General features: G+C 42.4%; 1 protein-coding gene across 7 annotated transcripts in view; it reads left to right on the top strand.

Moving 5' to 3' along the window:
* The window catches only part of CCDC141 (coiled-coil domain containing 141), a 110,294-nt gene that overhangs the window by 8,972 nt on the left and 83,664 nt on the right, over positions 1 to 17,658 (top strand). For all 7 annotated transcript variants that reach the window (XM_083405290.1, XM_083405294.1, XM_083405295.1 and 4 more), the window contains one exon: positions 13,204 to 13,395. In XM_083405290.1, coding sequence (XP_083261416.1) covers positions 13,204 to 13,395 — 192 coding nt within the window. The remainder of the gene's footprint in view (positions 1 to 13,203; positions 13,396 to 17,658) is intronic.

Raw genomic sequence — 17,658 nt, 5'->3', positions numbered from 1 at the left:
AGCGGTTGCTATCTTCTCCAGATGAGCTCCATCAGACTTAAGAATAACTTAAAGCTGCAACGTTATAGACACTTACCTGGGAGTAAGTCCCATTGGACTTGTTGGGGCTTACTTCCTTGAACTGACACGCATAGAATTATGCTGTAACTTTCTCTGTGTTTTCTCTTTCATTTCACAATGCTTTTGTGCCGTAACAGACATAGGCAGTTCTGAGAAATAGAAACTTATGATGATCTTGTCCCCTGTAAGAATACTTTACAGGTGCATTGATACGAAACATGTACCTTTAATACCGTAACCATGCCAGCCATCACCAAGGTGTTCTTTGAAAGCTGTTTGCTGTACTTCCTGCTCTGTGATTAATCTGGACCAAGCTCTGGAAGATCCATGTGGACGCAACCGTACATTCTTGATCGCTTGCCAAAGTCCTGTTCTTTGTCATAATAAAGGTCACAGTGAAATGTACTGGAGAACATGGAACTATGCAGGGCTTTTTAAGAAAGAAAGAAAGAAAGAAAGAAAGAAAGAAAGAGACAGACAGACATAAAATTTGGTATTCATTCTTTGAGATGCATGTTGATAGCTCTTAATTACTTTATTTGCTCCATTTGTTGAAACGAAATTGCAAAACGGTAATTTATATGCAAATATTCAAGGGGGAAACAAAACAGGAAAATATTTCTCTTCGGCATTTCTAATTTTGAATTGTTGCCTTTTCAAAAAAGGAATATTTGGCCTCTCAGTAGCACTAACCTTTGAGTTGTCACCTTTATTTCTTTTAAATGAACTTTTTGGCTCTTGGTATATTATCTATTAATCTTGGTGCTAAAGGTTATTTCCATATATTAATTATAGAGGTGCTTCACATTGCCACTAAAGCTGAAAGTCTGGTCCCCTCCCCGCCCCCGGTTATGGGATGTTTTCATCAGCAGGATGAAGGGCTCTTATAGTTATAAGAATGACTTTTATTGTGAGGTTATGTAAGAACGTTTAATTTCACAAAGAGATTGCTATAAAGGAAATCCTCGCTCCTGATTTTGTTTCTGCTGTTAACTTCATAAGAACATAAGCTGAACCTGCTGGACCATCCTGTTATCACAATGGTCAGGCAGATACCTGTGGGATGCCTTCAAACAACAACATTCTACCGTCCTGTAGTTTCTGGCAACTGGTACTCAGAGGCATGATGCCACAGAGAGTGGACCATCTCTCTTACCCAGAAATGACCAATACAAGCAGAACAATCTTGTCCCTGAATCCATGCTGTCAGAGGAGTGGGGAGTGGGGAGAACAGGTTAGGCTGTGGTGGAGGTTTCCTTCCACCCTTCTGTGCTGGGCTTTGCTGCCGTAGCTGTTGCCAGGCGACCACCAATGGTAGTCAGTGTAAGACCCCGCAATGAGGTGGAACAGGGCCAGAGCTGAGCCAGTCACCCATCCATCCCACTGGATCCTAAGCTGGTCAGCATCCAGAAAGGGCCCAATCTGGGCCCTTTTTAATGTGTTGTGTGGGGGGAATTATTGGTTTTTTTGTTGTTCTTATTTTTACTATGCATTTTGCGTTTTTTATATTGCGCTTTTATGACCCTGAGATCTGCGGATAAAGTGCGTTGTACAAATGTAATAAATAATAATAAAATAAATTTTCAGGGTTTCATGCACAATGCACCCCAAAGCCTAGGGCTGCCGTACATCCAGGATTTCCCGGACATGTCTGGGATTCGTCTGTTGGAAATAGTGTCCAGGCTCAACAATGTTTAGTGTCCGGAATTTCGAGCTTTGAAATAGGGCAACCTTACCCAAGCCAGACTTGCGGAAGTGCATCTTGTTTCTGCTTCCAGAATGAAATGCAGGCATTATATACTTCTGCGGCAGGAGCAGATTCCCATTAAAATAAATGCAATGCTTACAGCTCAACCGTATTGCATGTCTTCTCAGAAGTAAGTCTTGCTGAGTCCAGTGGGGACTGACTCCCAGGGAAAGTCTGTGGGGGGTGTATAGGTAGACTTAAACTGCTCCGGGCTCAGTTAGGAGAGGAATTTAGCAGAGGGATGACACGAGAGAGCACTCTGCCAAGCATGTGTGCAAATGGATAGTGTGAATGATGCAATAAGCTTGATGTGGCATACAGATATCGGCCCCACATCTCAGCCACTAGATATCTTATCCCTTATTTAAAACAGATGTATCAGCATGAGAAGCTACGGACTCCGAATTAGATTCGGGAAAGCAACAAGAGACATGCTTAATCTTCACTGCTGCAAGCACCCTTTCTGCACAGAAACGTTAATTACGCAGCATCTGTTCCCTATGTCTCTCATATAGTTGTATTTCAGTATATTATTTCAGTATGCAGAATCAGTGATCGCCATAAGGAAGCTTTTCTCGGAGTTCAGCTTGCAACTCAATAAAACTTCCTTTACTAACCTTTTTAGGGAGGATTTACACAATAAAATAAAAATAATGGGTTTTGTTTTAGTATCTTTAGTACTCTGTAGCTGTAGTAGCAGTTCGGGAAACGTTAATAACAACATAATGCCACTCTTCTGGAAAGCAGCCCAAAGCAGAAAGGAGAATTAAGTGCAGTTAAGGTTCAGTTGTTTCAAAGAATCTTGGCAAATGCAAGAAAAGCAAATGATTATATGGTTATATGATTATATGGTTTGAAGCAATATCAGACAATATTGTAATGTAGCATATACTATTGTGGGTTTTTTTGCATGGAAAGAAAACCATCTGCAGCAGAGGTTCTCAGCTCAAAGTCTGTGGACCTCTGGTAATCCTTTCAGGTGGACTGTGGAAAGAACAGTTGAAAATATCTATACTGGGCCCCACAGTTGATTTTTTTTCCTGACAAGGAAGATTAAGCCATTTTGACCAGCCTAGCAAAACGCTGGCCTAGGGCCTATAATACTCATAATATAATGCTGATACATTTAATCATTCTCTTCCTTCTCCCACACACCTTTTTAACCAGTGGCCTTTCTTGGCAGCCAGGCTTAAGGCCCATGATTTTTATGATACGGCACAGGTTTTGACCATGAGGCTAGTATTAAAGGAGGGGGAAGATTATTAGGTGGTCCAGCAAGACCACCTATAGCTTTCAAGTAGACACTGGGGAAAAAAAGTTTCTGCTGGTCTAAAGGCATGTAACACGGAGACTACAGTGGTACCTCAGGTTAAGTACTTAATTTGTTCCGGAGGTCCGTTCTTAACCTGAAACTGTTCTTAACCTGAAGCACCACTTTAGCTAATGGGGCCTCCTCCTGCTGCCGCGCCGCCGGAGCACGATTTCTGTTCTCATCCTGAAGCAAAGTTCTTAACCTGAAGCACTATTTCTGGGTTAGCGGAGTGTGTAACCTGAAGCAGTTGTGTATAAACAGTATATACAGTGGTGCCTCGCAAGACGAAATTAATTCGTTCCACGAGTTTTTTCATCTTGTGAATTTTTCGTCTTGTGAATTTTTTCGTCTTGTGAATTTTTCGTCTTGTGAATTTTTCGTCTTGCGAAGCACGGTTTCCCATAGGAAATGCATTGACAGTTTCCCATAGGAATGCATTGACGGTTTTAAGAAAAAGGCGCAAGACGTTTTCATCTTGCGAAGCAAGCCCATAGGGAAATTCGTCTTGCGAAGCAACTCAAAAAAAATAAAACTCTTTCGTCTTGCGAGTTTTTCGTCTTGCGAGGCATTCGTCTTGCGAGGTACCACTGTATTACATACACATTTAACAGATAAGGGGCCATAGTTCACACATACCCTGCATTGCAGGGGGTTGGACTAGATGACCCTCAGGGTCCCTTCCAGTTCTACAATTCTGTGATTCTATATCAAGGTACAGCCCCTAGCATTTCCAGGTGGGGGTGTTCATCTTCCACTTTATTCATTGTGTTGTGACAAAATTGACAGAACGCTGTCTCCCCACCCCGCCCCCATTACAGAAGTGAAAGTGTCCATTATGTTAAGATAACATTATTTTATTCCCTCACGTTCATGTAGGTCTCAAATATATTCCGGGGAGTCTGAGTAATTTTTACTTAGTGATGGTGTTTGGCTGTAAACCTCTAGCTCAGCGGTTGCCAAACGTTTTGGGCTCTTGGGCACATGCCACAAAATGGCTGCCGCGGGCACTGGCGTAACACAAAGTGTCTGCTGCATCTGAAAGAGCAGGAAAAAGAGAGAGGACCACAAAATGGTGAAGGCATGCTTCTCCCCTCCTGCTCTTTGCACCTCTCCTCCGTTCAGGAAAAGAGAGAGAGCGGACATCAAATTGTGGCAGCCAGTGGGCACGTTTAAGGGGGCACGTCCAATATAGAAGAGGCTGAGCCGATTGTAAACAAGAACAAAGCAAGAGAAGCAAACAGTCTCTTGTGAACGGTGTATTTTTGAGGGGATATTTACTGAGGTATTTCACAGGTGCCATAACAGGTACTCGTGGGCACCCTGGCAGTCACAGGCACTGCTCTATCCAATCATAATTTATACCCTGCCCATCTGGCTGGGTTTCCCCAGCCACTCTGGGCAGCTCCCAACAGAATACTAAAAACACGATAAAACATCAAATATGCTGGACGGTGAGAAGTGCAGACTTTTAATCTGCATATACTTTACCTTGCAGCACCTGATACATGCCCCAGCCCTCAAACATAGTAGATAGCTGTCCGTTATAACATAAAATATACTCTCTGTGACGGTGCAACAACTATCTACTGTGATTAGGTGGGGCAAATACCAAAACCAGCCTATTTCAGATCCATTCGACTTTCACATTGGTTCATTCACAGGGCCATTCCATTCCATTTCCAGATCTGAATGCGTATTTAAATATGCATTCTGAACATATTTGCTCTTGAGTTATGTATTTCTAGCAGAAGCGGCTTACAAGGTGGGCTGGAGCCGTTATGCTTACTTCCCACCAGGTGGGTCGCTGGTTTTTTCTGGGAGGGAAAGGGAGACGGAGAGGCAGCAAGGAGGTTGGTGTTGTGTCATATGCAATTTTGTCCTAAATTTGGACTCGAATGAAATAAATAGGCTTAAGGGATCCTAACCGAGCGCCAGACTGTGCTGTGCTCACACTACAATCATATTGCATATCGTGTTGGCTTGCCCAGGATAATGAGTTTCCACACAGCTTGCAAACTAAATTCTTGTGCTACAAGCCATTACAAAATGGCTTGCAGCATCAGACAGTGAACCTGGAAAATGATCTCTTAGGATAACTTCCAAGTGACCTTGTGATGGAGCTTATGTTATCGCTGTGCAATGTGACCCCTGATGGCCTTCTGTACTGTAAAGATATTTTAAGCAATTGCAGTCCAGGCCCTATCAGTGGTCACTGGCACATGTATGCTAGAGAAATGTTTTCCAGGGTTGAGTGTGTGGAAAACCTAATGGGGGAGGAGGTGTCATGTTGGGGAAGGAACAGTCTGAAGGAAAGAGATAGAAAGTAGGGACAGTACTCCACAGCCCTCCACAGAATATTTTGATTGGAAAGCCAGTCCACCCCCAGTCCTTTTTGAGTTGTTTTTGTTTTCACAGGTAGGACTGAGGGGCCATTCATAACAATTTTCCTTACAAAAATATAATATAAAGAGATTAGGCCTCATGGCAGCACAGAGATCACAGGATAGATTTTCCTTTAAAACAATAACACAAGCAGACATATGTACAAAGTTCTGCACAGCCTCCCAGAAAGAAACGGCAGCCAATATATTTTTGTGATGTCTTTCTCGGGAGTGATATACACATCGCATAATACCTCCATTCTCAAAACAAATTGCTCATACCCCCTTTAAGGAATAATAAGCACAATGCAGTGAAAAATAACTGACTGTTCAAAGCTTGCATGAATTCTCATGATTTCCAGAGACTTGGTACTTTGCGCATATATCATACCCTCCAATATTTCTCCAATGAAAACAGGGGCGTCCTATTCCATAATAATAAAAATTCTATTATTTATACCTCGCCCACCTGACTTGGGACTCAGCTATACTGGCAAAGGACAAAACACTTTATATGCATTGTTTATGCATTCTAACACTGTGACACCAGATGGTGCTGTGGAGTTATGTTGTTTGCTAATCCGATTTCTCACACAAAGTTTGCAGCGCCTTTAACTGAAACACTCCTTTGATGTGTCTAGAATCCAGCCTGGGTTGCTCCAGCCACGCTGAGCAGCCTCCAACACATATAAAAACATAATGAAACATTAAACATTTTAAAAAAACTTCCTTATACAGGGCTGTCTTCAGATGTCGTCTAAAGTTGCCATATGTCCTCTTTTTCCAGGACATGCCCTCTTTCTCATGGGTAGCGTTGTCATAGCAATCCATAGTTAAAAGTAGCACATGGCAAATGTGTCCTCTTTTCTCCCTCTTCAAAATATGGCAACCCTATTAACCCTCCAACATTTTCCCGATGAAAATAGGGATGACCTACCATACCCTCCAACATTTTTCTGATGGAAATCGGGACATCCTAAGGAAAAGCGGGACCTTCTGGGATCAAATCAGAAACCAGGACGGCTTCTGTAAATCCAAGACTAAACCTGGAAAATACAGACACTTGGAGGTCAGCAACCTTTTTCAGCCGTGGGCCAGTCCACCATCCCTCAGACCATGTGAGGGGCCGGACTGTATTTTGAAGGGAAAAAATGAACGAATTCCTATGCCCCACAAATAACCCAGAGATGCATTTTAAATAAAAGCACACATTCTACTCATGTAAAAACATGCTGATTCGTGGACCATCTACAGGCTGGATTGAGAAGGCGATTGGGCCGCATCCGGCCCCCGGGCCTTAGGTTGTCTACTCCTGGTCTGCACATTTACAGGGTTTTGCCAATACATGCAAGGGACATGCCCCTGGATGAAATATACTACAGTGGTACCTCAGGTTAAGAACTTAATTCATTCTGGAGGTCCATTCCTAACCTGAAACTGTTCTTAACCTGAAGCACCACTTTAGCTAAAGGGGCCTCCTGCTTCTGCCGCGCCGCCGGAGCACAATTTCTGTTCTCATCCTGAAGCAAAGTTCTTAACCCGAGGTACTATTTCTGGGTGAGCGGAGTCTGTAACCTGAAGCGTCTGTAACCCGAGGTACCACTGTATTTGTATGAATTGAAGCAACAGGATCATGGGCAATATTTTGGGAACTTAGTGATTCAATAAAATGTTCTGTCTTGCTCTCTCTTTCTCACAACTGGTTTTTCCTTTCCCCCTTCTCTGGCACTCATAACAGACCTGCTTGTTGCACTGGAGAGCAAATTGCGGAGACATGGAATATCGAGCAACAGCCTGTAAAAGTATTTACAGCGCCCTTTCCATTTGTACTAGTCTGAAATGTGTCTAGAGCCTGCCCTTGAGCGAATATACACGGTAACAAATGCTTCCATCTCTTACGGAGAATGGCCTTTAAAATCCTCTTGTGGACAAGCTAGCTATGGCTCCAAGATCCTTTTTTTTTTCCTGGGTGAATCAATACCTAGGTCCTGTTTCAAAACCACATAAATGTCAGCGATAGACTTTGCTCTGTGCGCGAAACGTAATGAATGGTAAGAGGAACAGCTGGCATTGGAAACGAATTGGCTGACTTGAAATATATTTATTGAATTCATAGGCTGTTCTGCCCAACAAGAGGAGAGCATAATGGCCAAGCGCGCCCATTTACCTATTGGCAAATAGCTTCCAATTAAAAAACAAATTGCTCATTGAGATTCAGCATGCCAGAAGCTTAGAAACAAATTTATTAGCATAATTAGCAGCATCAGAAAGAAATAGCACATTGGGAGCTTAAACGCTGATTTTACCAGCATAATATAACAACCATTGTCAATGTGGAATGGATAGCCTAAACTACTTTTTATTGTGGTGAATCTGTATTTTTTATTGTTTGATGAGGAATGCCTAAAACCGAAATAATCACAGGCCACTTTCATAACTTGGCTGGAGTCTAATGGTACTCAGTAGTCAGACAAGACTTCATTGGTCCATTTAGGACCGAACTTCATGGGTGCTTTTTAAAGGGGGCCTTCTATCTGGTGATTGATGGATATGTAACCCATGCACAGTCTTTGTTTTTCTGCCATCCTTTGCTGGCAATCTATACCAAGTTTTCTATGACTTTCTGGTAGACCTGGCCAAGTATTTATAAATAATTGCCTTAACAGATGCCACAATTAAACGTGAAATTCACTGCTACAAAAATGTTTCTGGGCAGTTGCTTGGATGGTCTTAAATAAGCAACGATTGCACAAGATCATAGAAGTTATGTTTGTCAATGCTTACTAACTATGATAGCTAAATGCAATTTACCATATATACTCGAGTATAAGCCGACTTTTTCAGCACATTTTTTATGCTTAAAAAGCCCCCCTCCTTTCGGGCTGCTCCTCCCTCCTCCTCCGCCTTTGCTGCTGTCGGGGCTGCTGTCGGCTTATACTCGAGTATATACGGTACATATACAGAAGCAGTATATCTCTTAATATCAGGCACTGGGGACAAACAACAGGGAAAGGCCATCACCTTTGTGGCCTGCAAAGATCTCCCCCGTGAGAGGTCTGGAGGGTGGCAACATGAGAACGGGGACTTTTCTTCAGTGGCTCCCCATCTGTGGAAAGCTCTTCCCAAGGAGCCTCACCGGGCACCTTCATTACATATTTTTAGGCGCCAGGCAAAAACGTTTCTCTTCAACCAGGCGTTGGACTGATTAACATTTTATGGCCTTTGAAATGTATCTGTTGGAAGGAGTTTATTGTTTTGTTTTACTTTTGTTTGCTTTATTATGTATTTTGTGTTTTTATTTTGCATTCTTATGTCTCTGGCTTTTCAAAGTTAGAAACAGAATTCTGAACAAAATGGACTTTGATCTGCTCCAGTAAGGACCAGACCAAGAAGGACTGGAGTACAAATGTTCAGTGTTTTTAATAGAAATATTAAGCCTTCAGTCCCACTTACCTGGGAGAGTAAGTTCCTTTGAACTTGCTGGAACTTGCTTCTGAATGCACAGGACTCTGTTTTTGATTAGGCATTCTGTATCATTCAGCAGCCTTTTCATTCCATGGAAATTTACTTTTTGGAGGACAAGCATTTTCGAACCAATGTGTTATCTACCACACATTATGGCCCTTCTCTACTTGACGCAAGCAAGCAAATTCATTCATTCATTCACTGGAGCTACCTGTGAAGGTTCTGTAATAATAAAGTACATTCTTTTCTAATTCCTCAACTAGGAAATGATAACAGAGATATACAAAGGCCCTTGTAATGGGAACTCCCCTCTCTTTTAACATATCTCTGATAATAAAGTCATCAGTCCTTCTGGCAGTGTGAGAAGATTCTCTTTCTGGATAATAGAAATAAATATTAATATGTACAATATTAATTAAATAAAAATTACAATGATATTAGATAAATATTAAGAAATAAAAATATCCCACTGGGGAGAAATATAGCAACTGATATAGAACATTTAGGAGTCTCTGGTCCTGGGCTGCTGAACAAGACAGGAAGCAGCCTGCTATTGTAGGGCAAATAGAAGGACCCTTCTTTTCCCTGGCATGTTCATGATCTCATCTCTCCCTCCCCTAATCTGGTTCGTAGAAAATCTTGGCAGCACCTGAATTTTAAATAAAATAACTACATGAAAGGGGACGCGGGTGGCACTGTGGGTTAAACCACAGAGCCTAGGACTTGCTGATCAGAAGGTCGGTGGTTCGAATCTCCGCGACGGGGTGAGCTTCCGTTGCTTGGTCCCTGCTCCTGCCAACCTAGCAGTTCAAAAGCATGTCAAAGTGCAAGTAGATAAACAGGAACTGCTCTGGCAGGAAGGTAAATGGCACTGCTCTGGTTCGCCAGAAGCGGCTTAGTCATGCTGGCCACATGACCTGGAAGCTGTACGCCGGCTCCCTCAGCCAATACATTCGTTCAAAATAAGATGAGTTTATGAAGCAATTTTATATCCTCCCACCACGCTGACGAAGAATTCTACGAAACAGTAGTCAATATCCGGAATCACTGTTTAGTGTTGGACGTTATATTTGCTGAATACACAAAACTTCACAGCTTGTCTTTCATCATTCAAAGTCTGGTACCTCGCTTCATTTAAAGATTTTCAGAGACTTTGAGACGAAAGATTTCATTTTGGACTTGTTATGGTTTGAAGGAATTCTGTAAAAGATTGTCTATTAGGTATGTACATGGTCTTTGTGTTGCCTAGACATTGCTGAAGAAATCAGTTCTGGCACCTCTCAGGTGGGCGCCATTGCCATTATAAGAGAACGAGGGAGGCGTTTGTGGTGAGAAAAATAGCACTTGGAATTGTGGTCACCAGTTCTCATGTAAATCTTCAATATCTTCATCCCACCACCACTCATCCCCAAGATCTGATGGGGAGGCAAGGCTTAGTCCTCATGAGATCCAAAGGACAAATGAAGCACCCATGAAACAGATGTTTCTGTTATCCAAAAAAGTTACCAGAGAAACCCCTAATGCCTGTTGTTGTTTAGTTGTTTAGTCGTGTCCGACTCTTCGTGACCCCATGGACCAGAGCACGCCAGGCACTCCTGTCGTCCACTGCCTCCTGCAGTTTGGTCAAACTAATGCTAAGAACATACGTTTTGTTTCCAGTACATTTTAATGCCCCACAGATAACAATATTCAGAGGGAAATCTTTGTAGCAGCTTCACAGACCTCTGTATTTACTTGTTTTTGTTTACGCATGATTCCTATTTCAAATGCTAATTATTAATTAGTGACCCTTTCTTCATTTCCCCCCCTGACAACTATTAATCTCTCTTTTTAATTAAGGAATAATAGTTCCATTATTTTCTGAAATGTGTTTCTCAAAAGCTTTTCTTTGAAGAAGGGCAGATTAACAGCCTATTCAGATGCAACCCATCACCGACACAGAGGATAACGGTGGGTGGTGTCTTGGGAGAAACCGGGAGATTATGATTCTGAGTTTAGCGCAATGATGAATTAGTGTTCTATTATTTCCTATTCTCAGCTCAGCCTCTATCAGGAGAATTTCAGATTTTCCTATCTTCGGTTCTGATTACAGTCTGTATCAGGAGAATGAGTTATCCTGGACTTTAATTTGCCTATTACAGGTTCCTCATTTCATTATACATTCTTACTGATAGCAGCACCAAATGTAACAGCAGAAATTGGCACTCCATTCATCCATTGTCACGATAAAGACTCCAGATGAAAATAGCCAAACATAAATCAGGTCTCTGGAAGACACTCTGAAGATTTTAAAATGAATAGAACATGCAGCATTTGTTACTCTTTATAGTAAAGACAGTAAAAGAACAGAAAGTGAAAGGACTTGTTCAGAGGCAAACTTACAGACTACTTTAATTTGAACAATGAATAAATTAGAGGGTGTTCCCTAACACCTTTCACTGTTGCAGGTATTACTGTAACTAAATGGAAAAGACCCTGATGTTGGGAAAGATGGAGGGCACAAGGAGAAGGGGACGACAGAGGTCGAGATGGTTGGATAGTGTTCTCGAAGCTACCAGCATGAGTTTGACTAAACTGCGGGAGGCAGTGGAAGACAGGAGTGCCTGGCATGCTCTGGTCCATGGGGTCACGAAGAGTCAGACATGACTAAATGACTAAACAACAACAACAACAAATGCAAAGGAGGACAGAGCTTCTGTATCTTTAACCATTCTGAGCATTTGATACAGATTTTAGATGTAGATGTTCTTCAGTGTAAGTCACTTGGAGACCTACTTGTGACAAAGACAAGAGACTGTTTGTTGTCAACTGTTAACGACTGCAATTGGTCTTATCGGAAAAAGCAAGGTGTGAGATGGCTAAAAATAGCTTTATCATATATAATGAGATAAGAATCCAATGTCTCTAATTCAGACCAGGTCTCTCCATGGTTTTAAGTTTGGTAATAAGTTGCAATTCAGTAACTTCTCTTTCCAGTCTGTTTCTGAAATTATTTTGTAATAAGGCAGCTACTTTGAGATCTTGTATAGAATGTCCTGGGAGACTGAAGTGTTCTCCTACTGGTTTCTCTGTCTAGTTCAGCTTAGTTTATTGAATTTCTGAGTCACTTCCCGCAACAGACAAATAAATTTCTTACTTGTGGCAGTCCAGGGGCCTAGCATGAGGGGGAGGTGTTACCGGGGTGATTGGCCTGGGCACAATTTTTTTTAGGGGTTCACCTCTGCAGCTGCCAATACAATTGAAGGTGCTTCCCTTTCTGCCTTACCTGAGCAGCATGCCAAGCAGTAGCCCGGAGAGGACAGACCCTGGCATCCCTCGACTGCTTGGTGACCCCCCACTGGGAGGGGAGGCTGGCAAACAGCGAGACTCGCGGTGGCAGCGGCACCCCAGTCGGAGGAGATGTACACACATGTCCTGCCACTGCTCCACAGCATCACATGGAGACACCAGTTTGGGGGCGCAATACTTTACTTGCCCTGGACACTAGCAACCCATGCTACACCACTGCGGGAGCCTTCCACAAAAATCAAGTGCATGTTTTCTAATATACTGTAACTTATGAATATGGGAATGAGACATGCCACCTTTAAAAATAATAATAATACTGGTGTTTTGGTTCACTCGTTCCAGAATCTTACAAAATGTAATTATAACCAAGTCCCATTGAAAGCACTGAAATGAAATTTGTCCATGATTAACAAGTCCCATTGACTCCAATCTATTTATTACATTTCATTGAATTGTTTCCCAGGTAAAGAAAACAACTCTATTGAGATCTAGAGCAGGCTTCCTCAACCTCGGCCCTCCAGGTGTTTTGAGACTACAATTCCCAGCATCCCTGACCACTGGTCCTGCTAGCTAGGGATCATGGGAGATGTAGGCCAAAAACATATGGAGGGCCAAGGTTGAGGAAGCCTGATCTAGAGGGTATATCAAGGGCCACCTGTTCCTCAGTGGGTGCCCTTCCTACTGAGGTTAGGTGAATGGAAAGAGCACATCAGGCCTCCTATTGCTACCCCAGGTCTGAGCGCCTAAGCCCTCCTCCCAGGAGCTTTCAGCACCAGGTGTAAACAGGTTTACATTCTTGGAAAAACCTAACCAACAAATAAAATTTACTGGTGCAATTTTGAGCTCTGTTGACAACAAGACTTGCACATACAATGAAACGGGGTGCCGTCCATGGTGTTTTAAGAATTTAATTTCTGATTGGTTCATGTTCTCTGTCCTTCCCTTCTCAGCCCCTGGAAGAACAAGTCTGGGACCTGTTACGTGAAGCGGACAAGACTGCAGCTGAAGCCAAAGATAAAAGCCAGGTGTATGATGCTATGGCAGAAACCATGGGAGATGCATGGGATTCTCTTGTTATTGTCCTGGAGAAGCGCAAGGCGCTTTTGGAGCTGACTTCTGATTTTTTTGAAAATGCGCTGGAGGTTCGTATGTAGAAAAAAATAATTGTAAAATTATTATTTTTTAAGTAACATATACAACAATATATTTCAGTTTGTTTGGTTAAAAAAACAACAACGAAACACCATTCCAACTAATCCACAAAACACTGGGCTGGTATGTTAGACCTTGAAGCCCTTTGGTCAGATTCAGCAGAGCTCTTCTTACTTGCCCTGAGGGAGAATCACCACTGCTTGAACTTAAATAAGATCCCGAAGCACGATGAAATCCATGACTGTTTAGTGGTTTGTTTGTATTATGGTGAGCTTGAAAGTGGGTCATTCTCTGTAACACTTAACTCTAAAGAAAAATCTTTTGTGGGGAGAATTCAAGCATGCGCCAGTAATTTAGGTTTACACCGCTTAAAGTGGATTAAATTGCATCCTGTCGCCCTGGCAAGATAAATTCACTTGTTTGCTTTTTTAGAAAACAGTCTTTTTGCCATTAGGAAATTGATGAGGAACTTCATTGAGAAGTGTAGGATAGATGAATGATTGACAGAAAGACACCCCACAAGCAAGTTACAATGAACTTTCAGTGTTGTGTACTTGCCCAACAAATAAATCAGAACGAATGCCAAAGATCAGACATAGTCAAATCTCTCCATAAGCTTTGTGGAAGCAAATCAGGATGAATGCTGAATAAACAGGTCGTACCTTGTTTACAACATTCCATTACAATAGAAAGAAATGTAAGATAAAATCAGGTGTGCTTCCGCTTCAGCTGAAAAGGGAACGATCAGGACAAAATCTGGAGTGAAAATATCTGGGGAAAGTATTCCAGTATTGTGGTATCTTACCTAAGGATAATCTAAACGTATAGATGTTGTAAAATTAGATGGCTGCAAAAGTTATTGATGTGTTGGGAGTCACCTTGAGGAATGACAGAGCCTCCAAATTCAGCTTGAGATGCTGCATCTTCTGAAAGTCTGTGACAATTTAGGGACGGGTGGTTCCTTTCTTTAAAAATACTCACTGTGCTTATTGAAATTACCCTAGATTCCTGGGTATTATTTAGGAGCCATTTCTGATTCTTTCTGTATTCCTTATATGTTTCACCTGTTTAGGAGTCTTCAAATTTGCCTTGATAATGCTAAATACTAGTTTTATTTATTTTTATAGCGACATCCCTGCGTATGGTTCTTTACAAATAATACTGTAAGGGGCTTACGATCTACAAAGCAGATTTGAAGAAGTAAGAGGTAGTATTGGGACTGGCACCGGACTTCAGGCCCCCTGGGCATGGTTCTAACAATGCGTCAGTAATGGATTTGGGGCAGTGCTTTTGAAAGGGAGCTAAACTTGGCTCCCATCCATGGTGGTCATCTGCTGCCTTACGTTACCCAAAATCCAGTGCCCTGACCCATAGATCTATGCAAGCCATAGTCCTACAGAAACTACAGACGTATTAATACATTTCATAGATCAGTGGACCAGGGCATTACATTACGGGTAACTTAAAATGGCAGGTGGCCACTGCAGATGGGAGCTAAGCTGTTCAAAAGTGACCCTGTCTACTGAGAAGTGCCTCTAGTTTGGACACCGTGCTAAGCCAGGGATTGTGGTCTGCTGCTTCTGCTTATGCAGGAGGAGCAGTCCTGGCAAAGTAACAGAAGAAGGGAGAAAGCAATCTGAACTGAACAAGAAAAGCATTTTTATCCCCTGCAGCATTATGCTATTTCCCTGCAACCAGGCTGTGGGGAGGTTGGACACTGCATGAAAGGAAATGGGGCAGAAGAATGATTAAGCACTCCTCATGCTTTGCTGGTTTTCCCAGTAGTGATGTATGGCAGTGAGAGCTGGACCATAAAGAAGGCTGATCGCCAAAGAATTGATGCTTTTGAATTATGGTGCTGGAGGAGACTCTTGAGAGTCCCATGGACTGCAAGAAGATCAAACCTATCTATTCTGAAGGAAATCAGCCCTGAGTGCTCACTGGAAGGACAGATCATGAAGCTGAGGCTCCAATACTTTGACCACCTCATGAGAAGAGAAGACTCCCTGGAAAAGACCCTGATGTTGGGAAAGATGGAGGGCACAAGGAGAAGGGGACAACAGAGGACGAGATGGTTGGACAGTGTTCTCGAAGCTGCCAACATGAGTCTGACCAGACTGCGGGAGGCAGTGGAAGACAGGAGTGCCTGGTGTGCTCTGGTCCATGGGGTCACGAAGAGTCGGACATGTCTAAACAACTAAACAACAACGACATGCTTTGCTTATCCGCTGCAAGTTGCATCCTTTCCATGAAGAAGCTTCAGCAAAGATCCTGGCTTGTTTGATGCTGAAAATGTACATTAGCCAGGTCTATCATTTCCCCCCTCTCCCTTAGTTATGCACACCAGCCCTGTCCTTCCCTGCCCTTCCCTGCCCTTCCCTTCCTAATGGCCCATTAAGTTCATTTCAAAAGAAATTATTTAGCTCCCAGAGCCTTTTGGTGGTTCCCTCACTGCGGGGAAGTGAGGTTACAAGGAGCCTGGCTGAGGGCCTTCTCGGTAGTGAGCCCGCCCTTTGGAACACCCTCCCATCAGTTGTCAAGGAAATAAGCAGCTTTCTGAAGGCAGCCGTGTATAGGGAAGTGTTTAATGTTTAATGTTTTATTATGTTTTTATATATGTTGGAAGCTGCCCAGAGTGGCTGGGGCAACCCATTCAGATGGGTGGGGTATTATTATTATTATTATTATTATTATTAGCCTCTTCTCTAGCTTGGGGAGCAGAGCAAGTTCTCATCTCCACCTTTCTGTTATACTTTAGTTGTTGACCCAGCTTTGAATCATGACCCAGTGTAGGAAAAGCAGCAATATGTAAATTCCCAGATTATATTTATGGCACCCGCCGTTGCAATTCTGGATTGAAGCAAATATCTCTAAGAAGAACACAAAAAAGTGACTAGCAGGCAGTTTGTTAGAACGTTGTTTTTTTGCTCTCAGAGTACTGTAAGACAGCGGGAGTGGGACCAAGGATCAGGCCTCGTGTCCTGAAACATCCAAGCAGAGGGGCGAATGGGAAATGTCATATTGACTTAAAATGGAAATACTGGAAAATTCTCACTGAAATGTTTTGCTTTAAATGACAGAATGTGATTATGTGTAATCTTTGTTTTATTATGATAAAGTGCAAGCCTCATCTCTAGGATATTCTTTAATGAAAATCAGAAGTCAAATCCCAAACGTTGAAGGATAATGGATTTGTTTTATATCGTAAAGAGCATAAAAAAAAACCCCAGGATGGAACATGTGAGGAAAAGCAGGCAGAGCAGAAGGCTTATTTCTCATCATCTTTCTTAATTTCATCTGAAGTTTCTGCATCCCCAACTTCTGAGATTTGCCTGATTATTTATTTATTTCGCTCCGACAGTTTCAGCCCACAGGATATTTGCCCTACTTAAAATGCAGCGTGAGATTTAGAAAGGAGCAAAAATGATGCCAGGGTTGCATGTTGCTTAAATACAAACTTCTAAGGTTCACTAAACAAAAAACAAAAACCGTTTCCTTTTGCCCCTGCCATATTTGGTGGGCTGGACTCTGTGTGTGTGTGTGTGTGTGTGTGTGTGTGTGTGTGTGCCCCCCAGCCCCACCCCCAAACAATAGGAGGCAATGCTATTATAGCAAAATGACTAGGAAAATCTAATGAGGTGCCTGTCAGTCATGCATGCATGCATTGCCAATTTCCATCTTAGATGTATACTCTATGTGGGACTACCCTTGAAGGCCGTTCGGAAACAACCTTTAACCCAGAACGTCAAGGTTATAGGCTAGTACTCACTGCCCGGAGCAATACAGGTCCTTAGGCCACTTTATTGGTTCACAATTAGTTAACAATTGTTGCAGTTCTGAGTACTTGTTTTGATATTTACAGTCCTAAGAAGTTTGGACCCAGGGCACTTAAAGGACAGCATGCTCCCAAAAGAACCTGCCCATTTGTTTAAGTTATTGTTTGATGTCCTGCTGTATGTCCTTCCTCCTTCTGAGGATAGGATGATGGCTGCTAATGTGTGAGGTCTTTTCCGTGGTGGTCCTTTGGTTATAGAACTGCATCTTCAGGAAGTTCTGTCTGCTATTGTTCTACCTGTCCTTCAGGAAACAGCTTAAAAGATTCCTATTCCGGTGGCATTTTGAGCTGGATGTGCCTGGGGAATTTATACTGATGTGATTTTGTTTGTTTATCTTGCTGCTAGGTGTTACAATTTGAATTGTTCTTGGTTGGATTTGAAGGAGTGGCTTATATTTTTGTCTTTTTGTAATTGTAT

This window comes from Podarcis tiliguerta (genome assembly GCF_965153285.1).
Source record: "Podarcis tiliguerta genome assembly, chromosome: 1".
Lineage (NCBI taxonomy): Eukaryota > Metazoa > Chordata > Lepidosauria > Squamata > Lacertidae > Podarcis > Podarcis tiliguerta.
The sequence above is the reverse complement of the archived record's forward strand: the minus strand, read 5'-3'. Positions and strand labels throughout refer to the sequence as shown.